General features: G+C 36.1%; 1 protein-coding gene across 1 annotated transcript in view; it reads left to right on the forward strand.

Annotated features, from left to right (window-relative positions):
• Positions 1-16,325, forward strand: part of LOC150090443 (integrin beta-PS-like) — a 268,161-nt gene that overhangs the window by 205,824 nt on the left and 46,012 nt on the right. The window contains exon 18 of the mRNA XM_090389885.1: positions 2,773-3,072. Within this exon, the coding sequence (XP_090246011.1) occupies positions 2,773-3,072 (300 nt within the window). The remainder of the gene's footprint in view (positions 1-2,772; positions 3,073-16,325) is intronic.

Here is a 16,325-nt window from a genome sequence, read left to right on the forward strand (position 1 = left end):
AGGAAAGGCAGTTGTAGAATAGATGTACAGAAGTTTGCTTTTAGCCAGCAGGTAGTTGATTGCTGGAACAGACATCCATCTGTTGTTGTGGAAGTTGATTGCTTAAATAAATTTAAGGCTGAACTAGACACACACATTTGGAGTGACTGGATGGGTGAAATGGGAAGGTGGTTTTTTTTTTTTTGGCTGATGCTCTGTAAGCTTGCTTTCTTGCATCATATGCCTCAACTAATTCTAATTCCTAAAACTTTGTCAAGAATAGTTTCTCCACTGATCAAACATCTCACTTGGAGTTCTTCCCAGTATAGTTCATCCCTCTCATCACTATTAATTGGCATTTTAGCAAAACCTTCTTTTGCAAAACAATTCTTAATCATTGTTTCAGTCAAATCTTGACTCCACACTTTTGCCAACTCTGATTTGTAGATCTGCAAATCTATAACAGAATCTATTGGTTGGTTGGTTTCTGTTCTCAGCATAATATTTTATCACTATGTGCTTGCCTTCAGTAGTGCATTTTCAAATTCTTGATAAAGCTGTAGTTTATCCCTCTCATCACTATTAATTGGCATTTTAGCAAAACCTTCTTTTGTGAAACAATTCTTAATCATTGTTTCAGTCAATTCTTGACTCCACACTTTTGCCAACTCTGATTTGTAGATCTGCAAATCTATAACAGAATCTATTGGTTGGTTGGTTTCTGTTCTCAGCATAATATTTTTTCACTATGCGCTTGCCTTCAGTAGTGCATTTTCAAATTCTTGATAATGCCTTGGTCCATTAGCTGTAGTTTAGAAGAAGTATTCGGAGGGAAGAAAACAGGCTTCACACGTATAAGTTTCGAAATTACTGAGTGTAGGTGGGCAGGGCAATTGTCAACAATCAAAGTGATTTTTTGTTTTCTTTCATCATCTTTCTATCTAAATTTAAAATCCATTGTTTGAAAATTTTGCTTGTCATGCAAAATTTTTTTGTTGTAGTGCAACTCTAACAAATTTACTCCTTTGAAACATCGGGGTCGTTTACTTTTTCCTGTTACCAAAAGCTTCAGTTTTTCATTACCAGCCATATTTGCACCAATGAAAACTAATTGTCTCCTTACTGTTTTTACCACCTAAACGTTTATCACTTTTAAAAGTCAGTGTCTTATTCGACAAACATTTAAAAAATAGACTTGTTTCATTAACTTTGAATATGCCTTTGGGCTCGTAGTCCTCCATAATTTTTTTTTTTTTTTTTCAAAACTGCTTCTTTCCAACGAGTACAGTCTTTTTCAATTACAACTCCACTTTCATCAGAAATAACTTTTTTGAGTAAGCCATGGTGCTTTTTAAATTTGTCCAGCCAACCAGAAGTGGCTTTATACCCCCAGAAAAGATGCATACTCCATAGCCTTTCATTTTATTAATGGCCCTGATGATATCAGCACGTTTTGGTGTTGAATCAACTTCACTTACTTAAAAATGGCTTCATCTACATTTCATATGGGCATAATTTCAAATGCTTATGACTGGGTCCTGTTTCTTCAAACAATTTGAGAATAAAAACAGTTTTTCAGAATGGTTGACACGCTACTGGCAGGGATACCAAATTTTGAAGCGATTTTTTTTAATTTTTATTCCCCAGTCTACACTATTAAGCACTTCCACTTGTTCCTCTGCTATCAAGGATTTTCTCTTAGACATTGCAAGGTTACTTGCATAGTAGCTAAAGCAAAACTGATTTAGGGACCACTTGTACCTACCTTGTAAACAGAGACAGGTGAAGTTTAGTGAAAATGTGGACAACTCGTTTCTGCAAAACAGATGGATTCCAGGATAAAGGAAAATCACTCTCTCCTAATTCTCTAATAGGGTGCTTACAGTAGAAAACAGGTTGACTAGAGCCTTTGTCCATATTGGGAATATGCAGAAATCTTTGCCAATGGCTGTGGACACAGATAGCAGTTGAACAGTGCAACTTTTTGGTACAATAGAGGCAGTTGAATAGGTTTTACAGGCACCACTAAATTGTGGAATGTGTTAGCTCTTAATTCGTGCTTTCTATAGCATCAGCTCTCTTACCTAAAGGCTTGAGGTGTGAACAGTGGGTACCTGGGTCTCTCGAAATCAGTTCGTTATACAGAAACTATTTTCAGTGTAATTACCAGGGGAGAATCAGAAAAGTTCGCTAAATAGAAATTTTTGCTATCTACGTGGAAGTTCATTAGAGGTCCAACTGTATTTCTATTTTTTTTTTTTTTTTTTTTTTAATAATTTTTTTTTTTTCCAGCCAGTTCATCAAAAGCCTGTGGCTTCTCTGCACTATATGGTTATTTCTATTACTATTACTACAATATTTACTTCAAATCACGGATACCAAAGCTCTATGAATATTAATTTGTAACTTACAAAATCCTGGCTAAGTTTTAAAATAAGCTAACGAATGTGACAGAGACTATTACACTAATTTTGGAAAACAATTAATATGTGAATTAAGTAAAAAAAGACTGCAAAATTTTCCGAAAAAAAAAAACTTATCTTTTCCCAGGAGCCCAAAATTCTTCATCTGCACTTCTATTAGTATTATTAGATTATAATACATCAGTATTATGTTTTCCACATTCAGATTTTTAAATATTGGCAGGTATGTGTACATTATAAGCAGTAAGATATAACAGAATTATGTTAAATGTATTGTTTAACTTTCTATTTGAGTGCATCTGTGTATGTACGCCGCAGTTCTTGATAAATTGTCATTTATGGAACAACTGAAATTTTATCATTTTTCTAGATACCTGAGGAACAGATATATGGTGATTATTGTGAGTGTGACACCTTTTCCTGTGAAAGAGATGCTGAAAACAGAGTATGTGGGGGTCCAGCTAGAGGGCGCTGCTGTGATATCTGTGTGTGCAATCCTGGATGGACAGGTGATGCTTGCGACTGTACTCTCAATACCAGCAGTTGCATTTCCCCTGAAGATGATACTGGTAAAATATGTAGTGGGCATGGTGAATGCTCCTGTGGACGATGTAAATGTGATAGGGATGACAGGGGTCGATATGGTGGACCTTATTGTGAAGACTGCAGTGTAAGTTTTATGTAATATATAACTTTCCTCTCAGTTCTTACAAAATCATCTAGCTCACTGCCAGAGTTTTACTCAGGGAGGGGAATGCCAGAGTACTCTGGCATTCCCCTCCCTGAATAACTCCTCATGTGTGAATGTAGATGCAAAATACTCATTTAGTTTGTTAGCCACCTGAGCAGGATCATCAACATACAGCAGACCAACCTGATTCATGCCCCTCCTTCTAGAGTTTACATAGGTAAAGAACTCTTTGTTGTTTTTCTGTGCATCCTTTGCCAAAGATTTCTCATAATCTTCCTTTGCCTGCCTAATCTCCTTTGTGACTTGGTTACAGACCAGCTTATATCTATCATAGACTTCCATGTCACCCATTAATTTATATGTATCCTGTGCATTTTTCTTCTCTGCCATATGTCTCATTAGTTCATCTGACATCCATTTAGGCCTAAACCTTGAACAATATTTCTTAGTTGGTATGTAAAGCCTAGTAGCATCCAAGATTAATTCATTGAATGCTTTCCATTTTGCTATTGTTAACATCATCAGTTGGTCCCACCGTATAGAATTTAAGTACTGTCTCAGACCACCGTAGTCGCCTTTACGAAAGCAAAAACCCTTCCCTTTACCCCTGATGGTAGCTACCTCTTTAAGTAAATCCCACTTCAGCACACTGTGATCACTGCCACCTAGTGGTTCCTTTATCTGCAAATTCTTAATGCATGAAGAATCACTACTGATAATCAGATCAAGAGTATTACTCCCTATAGTTGCCTCCCGAACATACTGATGTAGAAAACTATCATCCAATAAATCCACAAAAGCCTTGCTGCTAGTGTTTGAGTGACCAACCCACAAAAGTCAATATCTTGGAAATTAAAATCCCCCATTGTAAGACTGATTTACTGGTCCACTCTATTTCCCTGTACAGTTTCTTATTATACTCGTCAGAGTCATTAGGCCTATAGCACACACTCCTACTCTCAATTTTGATTTCCCAATGCTTATGTCACACCAAACTGACTCGACACTGCACTGTCCAGCGGTGTCGACTGGCTTTACTTCCTTGGATTTTATGCTTTTCTTAACTAATAGCATAACCCCTCCTCCCTTCCTATCCTGTCTATCCTTCCTGTACACATTGTACTCCCCAAATTCCAGTTCTGCATTCCTTATATCTGTGTGACACCACGTCTCTAATATCCCAACAATATCTGCCTTTGATGTTTTGAGCAATACCTCAAATTTATCAAATTTATTTCCCAAATGCCTAGCATCAGTGTATACATACTGCTGGGAGTCATTACTTGTACCTCAATGACTCCCAGCAGTCTCTGAAATACCTTTCATCATGTTTTCCAGGCTGCTGCTCATTCTAGTGGAAGCAGTGCAAAAATCATTTTTACCTCTGCCAGTGGCTACTGTTAATCTATTAGTCCTTGTATCCCCCCAAGCTAGCAGTTTTCCGACCCACCTAACACTGCCTTGATAGCAACAGCAAATATTCTTGCACCCTTTCTATTTAAGTGTATTCCATCCCTGTAGAAGCAGTCTCTCCTGTTGACAAGTACAGACTAGGCTGAAAAAAATTCTACCCCTTGAGCCTTGCACAATCTTTCCAGGGCTGAATTAATCGACAAGGCTCTCATCGTATACTCCCTCTTATCGTGTCTGAGCAGAATTGCAGACACTTTCAAATTCAACCCTAATTCACAGCTTTTTTCAGCAGTGACCTGTACTTGTTAAATATTTCCGCTGGTCTCCTACTCTTAATGAAGGTACATTATAGGACTTAGCATTAGCATTAGTAGAGGCATATGATGCAAGCTTATGCAGCATCAGCCAAAATAAAAAAACTTATGCCAGTCCTTTCTTCAGAAGTTGAAAGGTTAACTAAAGTTTAAACTTTCACATCTTAAAAATAAATTAAAAACCAAGGAATACCACATTTCACTCTGTATTTATCTGAGTTCTTTTTATTCCTTTAAAAAATTAAAGCCATGTTTCTTTATATCAGGTTGAAGTGCTTAGATTTTCACTGTTCTTTATACTATCATTTATTGCTCATACTTTGTATCATAAGCAAACTTTAACAATAAAATCTGATATGGCATCATCAGTGTCATTAACAGATATCAGAAATAACATGATATCAAGTACCTAAACCCTGTGGATCTCACTTGAGACTATCCACTCAGAACAGCATCCATTTATAATCACCTTAGGTCACAGAGGGTCCCGAGATTTGTCACAGACATTCTTTTAGGTATGACAAGATAGGTTGCTACCTTGTAGTCTAAAACTCTGATGGAACTGAATTTCAGTGAAAACTGGTCATTCTGCAATAATCAAATCCACCTTCACAATGCTGAGACTGTTAATAAACCTGAGTATGTCCCCCAGATGAAACACTGCACCTAGTACACTGGAGGTGACTAGCCAGGTGAGGTGTGGCATCCATATCACTCAGAGGATTGCTGCCCCTCTATCACCAAGCAATACTAGGTGGTAGAGGACTTTTCATCTAGTGCTATACCAATATTTTGCTTATTGGAGGCTTGAAGTGATGTGACCCATGTTTAGTCTCCAGAGAAAATCTCCGGCAACCACCATCTCTTCCATCACGCAGTATGAGTGATGACCTTTGAGGTTATGATGGGCATTATGACAAGTTCCAGTATTCCCTACATTTTAAGTTCAGCTCTAAAATTATTTTCTCAGGCCAGATACTAGATAGTCCACTGGATTGGACGTGTTAGTAATTCTTGGGCATCTGGATCAGCAGGTGTATAATCTTTAGTTTTAACTAAAGCAATAGTGTGAAGAAAGGGACTTCGGAGTAATGATACAGTCAGACACGAAGTTCTCCAAGCATTGTAGACAGCTTGCAAGGAAGGCCCATGGTGACCTATTGATGATTTATAGAAAATTTTCTAGTATAGATAAGGACGTCATAATCTCATTATATGAGGCTATTGTTAGACCACACTTGGTATTCTGTGTTCAAGTATGGAGACTGCACCTGAAAAAAGACATTGAGCTTCTTGAAAGGGTCCAGATACTGATAACTCATCTGGTGAGATCAGCAAAAAGGCATCCATATGAAGAAAGACTGAATATGTGGGTTGCACAGCTTTGAAACTAGGCACCTTAGAGGACATTTGATTGAGGTGCTTATTGCTCTGAGAGGCAATAGTAAAATGAATGAAGATGAAATTTTCATGGTTATAAATGATTCTAGAACTAGGGGACATAAATTCAAGTTACAGGGGGAGATGTTTAGACTGGATTGCAAGGAAGTTTTATTTTAGCCAGCGAGTTATAAAATACTAGAATAAGTTACCTACATGAGTGGTTGAGGCTGACAGTTTGGGGAAATTCAAAAGTCAGCTGGATTACGGGAGGAGGGAAATGCATAGGTTGTGTATTTCCCTTTCTTTTATTATTTATTAATTATTTGTTTTATTTAATTTTATTATTATTTACTCCCTTTTTTGGCTGGTGCAGCATAAGCCTTAGGCTTCTTTGCACCACATGGCTATTACTAATACTAAACCTATGCCAGTGATTGGAAGGAATCAAAGTAGTGTGTAAGCAGGATGGTATTGTCAAGGCCGTGTTATGTCAAAAAGCTTGCTTGTATATTCTTGTTATATGTACACCATATCCAAAAATTTCACTAATTCATACGTCCCCACTCTACTTTTACTTTATCTACTTGAATGCATTATGAATAGTCAGACTAATAGAACAAACATATCTGCAAAAATGATCAAATCTCCCAAAAAAAAACATCATTTCACAAATCAAAATTTATCTTATTCTTAATTCCAATCTAAATGATATCCATTGCTGCCTACAGTTTGGCAAGTCCCACTTACTTTTTCTGACAGAATCCCAAATATCAGTTGCCTCAACCAACTACTCAAATCTGTTTGTATTAAGATGCCTTTTGCTTCAAAGGCAGTACCTATTCATATGTCCACTCTGATATTCCTTGTCAGAAACCTAACTTTGAATCTCCTACTTTTGATCTACTCTTGCTTATAATCTACCTGATTCTGTCAAACTCATCTGATGCCACTGTCGTTCTCCCAATTTCCCTCTAGTTGCACAGACCCAGCTGAACAAGATGCCAAGGCTTTTGCAATTACTAATGACCTCATTCAGTTTCTTCATTTATTTACCAGATTATACTATCCTAAAAGCACACCCAACTTGCTTGATCTTTATCTGAAAAACAAATTGTTTTTCAAATTGTTCAGTCAGTGTTACTAGTTCTCTAGGTGCTGTTCTCTTCTCCAGTGGAGGCTCGCATGATCATTTGCAGCCGTTGTTTCACATTACAAGAATGCAAATTAGGATGATCTGCAAGATTTTTATTGTTTTCTTTGATTGGATTACTGTTTTAAATCTTCTGATGTCAATGTTTTCTCAGATCATGTCATTGAAATTATTTTTGTATGCTTGAAATCCTTTATTTCATATTCCATCTTAAAGTCCTGTCTTCTATCTAAACCTTGTTTTTTAATAAATCTGAATTAAGAACATTGCAAATCACAATTGGCTTGCAACAAAGTCTCCAGCTTCACTTTTTGCCTACGTTAAATTATTAGCATTAGCATTAGTAGAGGCATACGAAGCAAGAAAGCGAGCTCCAGTATCAGCCAAAAAAAAAAAAAAAAAACCCTCCCATTTCACCCCTTCATTCATTCCAAATGCCTGTCCAGCTCAGCCTTAAATTTATTTAGGCTATTAGCTTCCACAACAAAAGATGGAAGCCTGTTCCACCAATCAACTACCCACTGGCTAAAGGCAAATTTCTGCAAATCTATTCTACAACTATCTTTCTTCAGTTTGAAACTGTGCCCCCTCAGGTTCTTTGAGCAAGAGGAAGAATCCCATTAGCATTCAGCTTACTCAATCCATTTAAGGCCTTAAACACCTTAACCAGATCACCTCGCAGGTGCCTACTCTCCAGGTGCTGCAATTTGCAGAACTTAAGCCTTTCTTGGTAAGAGCACCCCTTTGTTCCCCTCACCAATCTTGTTGCCCTTCTTTGTACTCGTTCTAGCAATTCTACATCCTTCTTAAAATGAGGCCTCCAGACCTGTACACAAGTACTCTATGTGTGGCCTGAACATTGCCTTGTATAACGGGATAATCACCTCCCTGTCCCTGCTAGAAAAATTCCTATATATCATTGACAAGACTCCATGACCTGCCTGGCAGCCCATCTGCACTACTCAGCGAACTTTATATTTGACTGCACAGTTACCCCCAGGTCTTTCTCACTTTCCACTTCCCTGAGTGTAATACCACACAGTTGGTACGTTTCTCTTCAGTTATTGCTACCCATATGCAGTACTTTGCATTTGTCAATGTTAAACTTCAGTTGCCACTTCTCAGCCCATTTCCCAACTTATCTAGATCCAGTTGGAGCAGCATACTGTCTTTACTATCGTTAACAAACCTGCCAACCTTTGTATCATCTGCAAACATGGATATTAAGCCTGATATACCTTCATCAATATCATTGATAAATATACAAAACAACAATGGGCCCAAACCGAACCCTGGGGAACTCCACTAATAACATTTGTCCACGAAGAGCAGTGTCCATTGATTACTACTCTCTGCCATCTCCCACTCAACCATTCCCTTTATCCATTGTAGCAATTTACCCTTAATGCCATACCTCTCCAATTTGTACAGCAGTCTTCCATGTGCAACAATATCAAAAGCTTTCCTGAAGTCCAAGAATATGATATCAAAATTATTTTTGGCATTCAGTTCCTTTGTGACCACATCATATTATCCAATCAAATTGGCCAGACAAGACCTCCCATTAAAAAACCCATGCTGTGTCTTAACTATTAGTGCAGTCTTGTCTAGATGATCCTGCAGTGCTTCTTTAACCAGTGATTGCATTATTTTCCCCAGAACACAGGTTAAACTAACAGGTCTGTAGTTACTTATGTCAATTTTTGAACCCAATTTGTGAATTGGTGATACATTTGCACACTCCAGTCCATAGGGACCTCCCCTGAGTCCAAGGAAGCTCTCATAATTATGGCAAAGGGTTTGCTTACTTCCTTTGCTGCCTTCTTTAATATAACTGGATAGATTCCGTCCACCCCAGGTGCCTTTTTTTTATGTTTAACTTCAACAATTTCTCCTCCACTTTGCTCTCAGTTATTACAAAATCACTTGGCTCCCTGTCAGAGTTTGATAAACATCTGGCACACCCCTCACTAAATAACTCTTCATGTGTGAATGTAAATGCAAAATACTCATTCCGTTTATCAGCTACCTGAGCATGATTATCAATAATCAACATAACTATGTTAAGTGGTCCAATCTGATTCATCCCTTTCCTTCTAGATTTTACATAAGTAAAGAACTCTTTGCTGTTTTCCTTTGCACCTTCTGCCAAAGATTTCTTGTAATCTGCCTTCACCTGCCTAACCTCCTTTGTGACTTGATTATAGACTAGTTTATATCTGCCGTAGGCTTCTGTGTTACCTGATACTTTATATGCATCCCATACATTTTTATTCTCTGCCACAGGCCTCATTAATTCATCTGACATCCATTTAGGCCTAAACCTTGAACAGTATTTCTTTGTGGGAATGAAAAGCCTAGTAGCCTCCAAAATTAAGTCCGTAGGCTTCCCATTTAGAATTCAACGTTGGTAACATCATCAGTTGATCCCACTGTACAGAATTTAAAAACTGTCTTAGACCTCTGTAGTCACCTTTACAAAAGCAAAAGCCTTGATGGTAGTTACATCTTTAAGTAATTCCCACATCCGTACATTGTGATCACTGTCACCCAGTGGTTCCTTTATCTGCAAATTCTTAATGCATGAATAATTGCTGCTGATAATCAAGAGTATTACTCCCTGTGGTTTCCTCTCAAACATGTTGTAGAAAACAGTCATCCAATAAATCCACAAAAGTCTTGCTAGTGACCAATCCACAAGTTCCAGTCAATAGCTGGAAAGTTAAAATCCCCCATTATAAGACATTCTGATTTACTGGCCTACTCTATTCTCTGCACAATTGCTCATTATACTCACCAGATTCATTAGGCCTATAACACACATCTACTCTCATTTTTACTTTCCCACTGCTTATTTCACACCAAACAGACTCAACACTGCATTGTCCACCAAAATCAATTGGATGCCCTTCCTTAGATTTTGTGTTTCTTAACTAAAAGCATAACCCCTCCTCCCTTCCTGTCCTGTCTATCCTTCCTGTACACATTGTACTCCCCAAATTCCAATTCTGCACTGCTTTATATCTGTGTGACACCACGTCTCTGATATCCCAAAAATATCTGTCTTTGATGTCTTGACTAGCACTTCAAGCTCATCTAATTTATTAGCTATACTCCTAGCATTGGTGTACATGCAAGTATACATGCACCTGTTCCTACTCTTAGTTACCCTAACACAGCCCATGTATTTACTTGTTCCACTTTGACTCCCAGCAGTTCTGGAAATTTCCATTACCTTGCTTTCCAGGCTGCTGCTCATTCTAATAGAAGCTCATTCTAATTATGAAACAATTATCAATCAATCCAAAAACTTGATTTTGAATAGTCTAACAGTAGAAAACTTGCATCTTGCCCAAATGGTAGTCAGACATTCTGGTCTTGTACCAAAGCTATTGAATAGACCTTTTCTACATGTATACTCCCACCTCTGTTAAAATCTGATGGTTCTATCGCATCCTCAGTTAAGGATAAAACCGACTTATTAGCAGTACACTGTAGTTAATAACTCCTGTTTACTTCTGACAAAAGGAAGTTAGAAGAATTTTGAACATTCTTCATGCCATGAAACTCCAGATTTTGATGGTATTTCTCCACTTCTCAGACCATTTTCTCCTAAGCCTATTCCTGTTCTGTGTCACCTTTTTACACTTTCTCTTCCAATCTGATTTTTCTCTTCTACTTGAAAATTTTCTCATACCCAGCCAGTCCCTAATAACAGGCAAATCCATCATCCAGTTATTCCATTGTGCAGTTACCTTTACTCTTTCCAAAGTAATGAAGAAATCTATAAACTGCCAACTTTCAAGCTGTTTTGAAATTCCTCTATCTGATCAACTGGTGAAGTATTAGCTGGCTTACTCATCTTTGGACAAATTTAATGGAAAAGTTTAGTGAAACACAAGCAGTTGCTCTTGAAATTTCTAACTTTTCATTGTATTTTGCATAAGAGTCTTGCTGTCTTATGGATTGCCAGTTGTTTTTGCAATTGGGTATTCAATTTTCTCTCTGACTGCCCACTGTGAGTGATGATAGATGGCTCTCTGTCTTTTAACTTCTCCACTAATGCTGGTGTTCACAAAAGTTGTTTCTCCCACTCGTTTCCTCTTTTATTTTATATCCATAGTTTTGCTGATTGTAGTGCATTGCATATCACCTTTCATTTTGAGAAACTGTTGTCCTTCACAAAACTTAAAATTCTCGCATATCCTCTGCTAAGTCCTTATATACCAATTTCCTGGTAATTCTTCAGTGAGACAAATAAATTAGTTAATTTTAATCCCTTTAAAACTCAGTCCTTTCTTATCTGTTGCAAAAAAGAGACCACTACTCCTTTGCTCCTCTTTGATGGCACTCAGGGTTATGGAGAATGAAAAGGACCTGGGGTAATTGTGCAGTTAGATATGAAGTTCTCTGAGCAGGGATATATATATATATATATATGTATATCTGATAATTAAAATAAATATGATATTTAAAATAAAAACATCAGCCAGTAGTACGGCAATAATACAGAGCAAAACGAAACGCAAAATAATATAAAATAAACAAACAGGGAAGGGAAAGTAGAGATAATAGGACCAAAAGGTAGTCGATAATCCCCTGTATAATTTAGTCAATTAAGTCATTAAACCCAATTAATAAAAAATGATGTAAATTTAAAATAATGCCAATTATAAATAATTTAGCGGTACCCCCCTCGAAGGTACCAGTTCCAAAAGACGTGAAATATCACCAAAAAAGGTTAAAGAACTACCAAAAACTAAAATATCAAAATAATAGATCAAAATGATAGACTGACCATCATGCCCCATATCGACAGAGGACCACGAGGCCAATAATGGTCATGGAATCGCTGCATTTCAATCGTCATACAAATCATCACAAAGGCAGAAATATCGAAGAACCAAACCACCCCTCCATTCTTTATTTTTTTTATTCTTTATTATTTATTTTTATTTTTATTACTTTTGCCTAACTTTTACCTCACATAATATAAATTAGTGGTAGTAGTGGGTTGATATGCTAAATAAGCAGTGCCTGTGCCGCCATCTATTCTTTTCCTTTCTATTATATAAGCTGGTTAAGCTTGCATTATGTCAGTGGTGTGGCTCTGATTTAGAGTGCTGTCTGTTCTATAGATTATTTTTCGCTGCATAAGGACCACCGCCATGCAAATCCTCTGCATTGGTTGATCTATCGGAGAATGGAGGGGTGGTTTGGTTCTTCGATATTTCTGCCTTTGCGATGATTTGTATGACGATTGAAATGCAGCGATTCCATGACCATTATTGGCCTCGTGGTCGTCTGTCGATATGGGGCATGATGGTCAGTCTATCATTTTGATCTATTATTTTGATATTTTAGTTTTTGGTAGTTCTTTAACCTTTTTTTGGTGATATTCGTCTTTTGGAACTGGTACCTTCGAGGGGGGTACCGCTAAATTATTTATAATTGGCATTATTTTAAATTTACATCATTTTTTATTAATTGGGTTTAATGACTTAATTGACTAAATTATACAGGGGATTATCGACTACCTTTTGGTCCTATTATCTCTACTTTCCCTTCCCTGTTTGTTTATTTTATATTATTTTGCGTTTCGTTTTGCTCTGTATTATTGCCGTACTACTGGCTGATGTTTTTATTTTAAATATCATATTTATTTTAATTATCAGATATAATTAGGCATCATGTGGAGGATGTGCATTTGCTGCCTCTAATGATAGCTACATAGCCATATTTATTTATTTTTATTACTTTTGCCTAACTTTTACCTCACATAATATATATATATGTATATATATATATATTATGTATATTCCCTTTTTCGACTCTTCGACTCTACGACCTCCATTGAAACACATCAAGTAAGTAATGTTATTGCAATATATTAAATAAACTTACCCGTTGGGCTTTGTGTATTCTATCACAGTTGCTGTAGAAATTATGGGGAATTAAATTGGGTTCATAATAAATTTATAATAAATAATACTGATTTAACTAATAACAATTAAGATAAACATGGGACCAAAAAATTAAAAATAGAAACTTAGAATTTAGTAATTGGATAAAATAGCAAAACTGTGATAGATGCAAACAGAAACGGGTAAGTAAAAAATGCATTACATCGAATGGACCGTCAATCCGCTCAAAGCCCCCGATGAAGTAGGGGATTGACGTCCATGTGATGTAATACAAAAATGTATAAAGATGTAATACAAAAATGTATAAAGATGTAATACAAAAATGTATAAATATGTTTAATATTATATCATATTGTTTTAAAATAGTATTGCTACAGTTTTTCATCAATAATTGATATGAATTTTTTTAGCAATACGTAACAAGTTGAAAAATCCTGAATATATAGGCCATGGGAAATTAAGATAACCGAGATTAGGCTAGCTTAAAGACCAGTAATGTATTAACTATAATACCTATGTGTAGAAAATACCTGTGATTAAGAAAATGAACAAAGACGGAATAAACCACAATAGAATGATAATACAAAAAGAAATAACAATATATATATATATATATTAATAGTTATATTAGTGATAAAAGGAAAGAAAGTTAAAAGACAATAACTAAAATTTATGGGTTAATGCAGTTGCAAGCAATCATGCAATACACCCATAATGTCTATAGAATATTATTAGAAAAAATAAATCAATCCAATAATAAGAATACCATCAGGGACTTAAGAAAACGCAAAAAAAAAAAAAAAAAAAAAATTATTATCGCTTTTTACCGACAATCTAGATGACTTCAACTGGGGCCAACCACCCAGAATGAAGGCAAAAAACGACAAGAAGTTCTCTGTTTCTGTGATGATCAATATATGCTAAGTAATTTAAATCTAAACCAAATATAAACCATTATAGGCCGAATATAAATAAATCGAATGAAGATAATTAATTAAGAAAAAATTTTGAAATATTAGAATCAAAGGTAAGAAATATAAGTAAAATATAAATGTAAGCATATATTAATCATCGTTGACCCGACAGAGAACGTAATTTAATGATTAAAATAAGATTAAATATATAATACATACTACATTTGACCGTATCTAGGACATAATGTAATAGTCGTCAAAATAATAAGTGGTGCCCCCTATGTGATGGATACGGTAAAAATAAATAAATAATTAAATTAATGCAAAGAGAAACATGCAGATAGTAAGAAGAAAAACTAAAGGAGTAGGAAAAATAGAACCTGAACTCCACAAAGGCGAAAAATAGTGGTATAGATAAGAAATAGTTTCTCCTGCGTCCTCGGATTGCCCTAATAATTTCGGAGAAATAAAAATAAAGAGTGTAGGACAGCTTAAAGGCATTACAAGATATAAGTTGTGGCTCGGGTATGCCCGGGATCGCAAACCCGTTCCTATAGTAGGACCCTCAGCTCAGGGTGCTATAGGAACGGGTTTGCGATCCCGGGCATACCCGAGCCACAACTTAGGCATTACAAGTATAGGCTTAAAGGCATTACAAGTATAGGCTCGGGCATACCCGAGCCTATACTTGTAATGCCTTTAAGCTGTCCTACAATCTTTATTTTTATTTCTCCGAAATTATTAGGGCAATCCGAGGACGTAGGAGAAACTATTTCTTATCTATACCACTATTTTTCGCCTTTGTGGAGTTCAGGTTCTATTTTTCCTACTCCTTTAGTTTTTCTTCTTACTATCTGCATGTTTCTCTTTGCTTTAATTTAATTATTTATTTATTTTTACCGTATCCATCACATAGGGGGCACCACTTATTATTTTGACGACTATTACATTATGTCCTAGATACGGTCAAATGTAGTATGTATTATATATTTAATCTTATTTTAATCATTAAATTACGTTCTCTGTCGGGTCAACGATGATTAATATATGCTTACATTTATATTTTACTTATATTTCTTACCTTTGATTCTAATATTTCAAAATTTTTTCTTAATTAATTATCTTCATTCGATTTATTTATATTCGATTTATATTCGGCCTATAATGGTTTATATTTGGTTTAGATTTAAATTACTTAGCATATATTGATCATCACAGAAACAGAGAACTTCTTGTCGTTTTTTGCCTTCATTCTGGGTGGTTGGCCCCAGTTGAAGTCATCTAGATTGTCGGTAAAAAGCGATAATAATAATTTTTTTTTTTGCGTTTTCTTAAGTCCCTGATGGTATTCTTATTATTGGATTGATTTATTTTTTCTAATAATATTCTATATATATATATACACACACACACACACACACACACATTGATATATTGCCAATGATATACAGGAATTTTGCTAGCGGGGATAAGTAGGCGATTATCCTTTTGTATAAGGCAATGGTCAAGCCACACCTTGAATAATGCATGCATGTCTGGAAGCCTCGTTTTTAGAAATGTAGAGCTACTGGAACGAGTACAGAGAAGGGAGCCTTTCTTTCTCTTACCAAGAAAGGCTTAAGTCCTGCAAATTGCAGCATCTACAGACTAGACACCTGCAAGGTGATCTGATTGAGGCATTTAAGGCTTTGAATGGTTTGAGAAAGCTCAGTGCTAGTAAGATTCTTTCTCTTGATCAGATTATGTACTTGAAGGGACATAAATTTAAATTGAGGAAGGACGGTTGCAGAATAGATATGCATAAATTTGCCTTTAGCTAGCGAGTGGTTGATTGCTGGAACATACTTTCATCTGTTATTGTGGAAGTTGATAAACTTAAATAAATTCAAGGAAGAACTACACAAACTTTTGGAGGGAATGGATAGGTGAAATGAGAAGTGTGCACATGTGGGTGGGTGGGTTTTCTGATGCTCTTTAAGCTTGCTTTCTTGCATCATATGCCACTACTATTGCTAAAAGACTAAATGCTACTAAAGCTCAAAGTTTTCTTTTTCACTTTTAGCATTACTTTTCTTCTAAACAGCTACTCACTCTATAAATCCGAAATCATTCCGCCCGTGGAATGTGGAATATT

Source organism: Mastigoproctus giganteus, chromosome 2, assembly GCF_048544385.1.
Source record: "Mastigoproctus giganteus isolate SK-2022 chromosome 2, ASM4854438v1, whole genome shotgun sequence".
Taxonomy (NCBI): Eukaryota; Metazoa; Arthropoda; class Arachnida; order Uropygi; family Thelyphonidae; genus Mastigoproctus; species Mastigoproctus giganteus.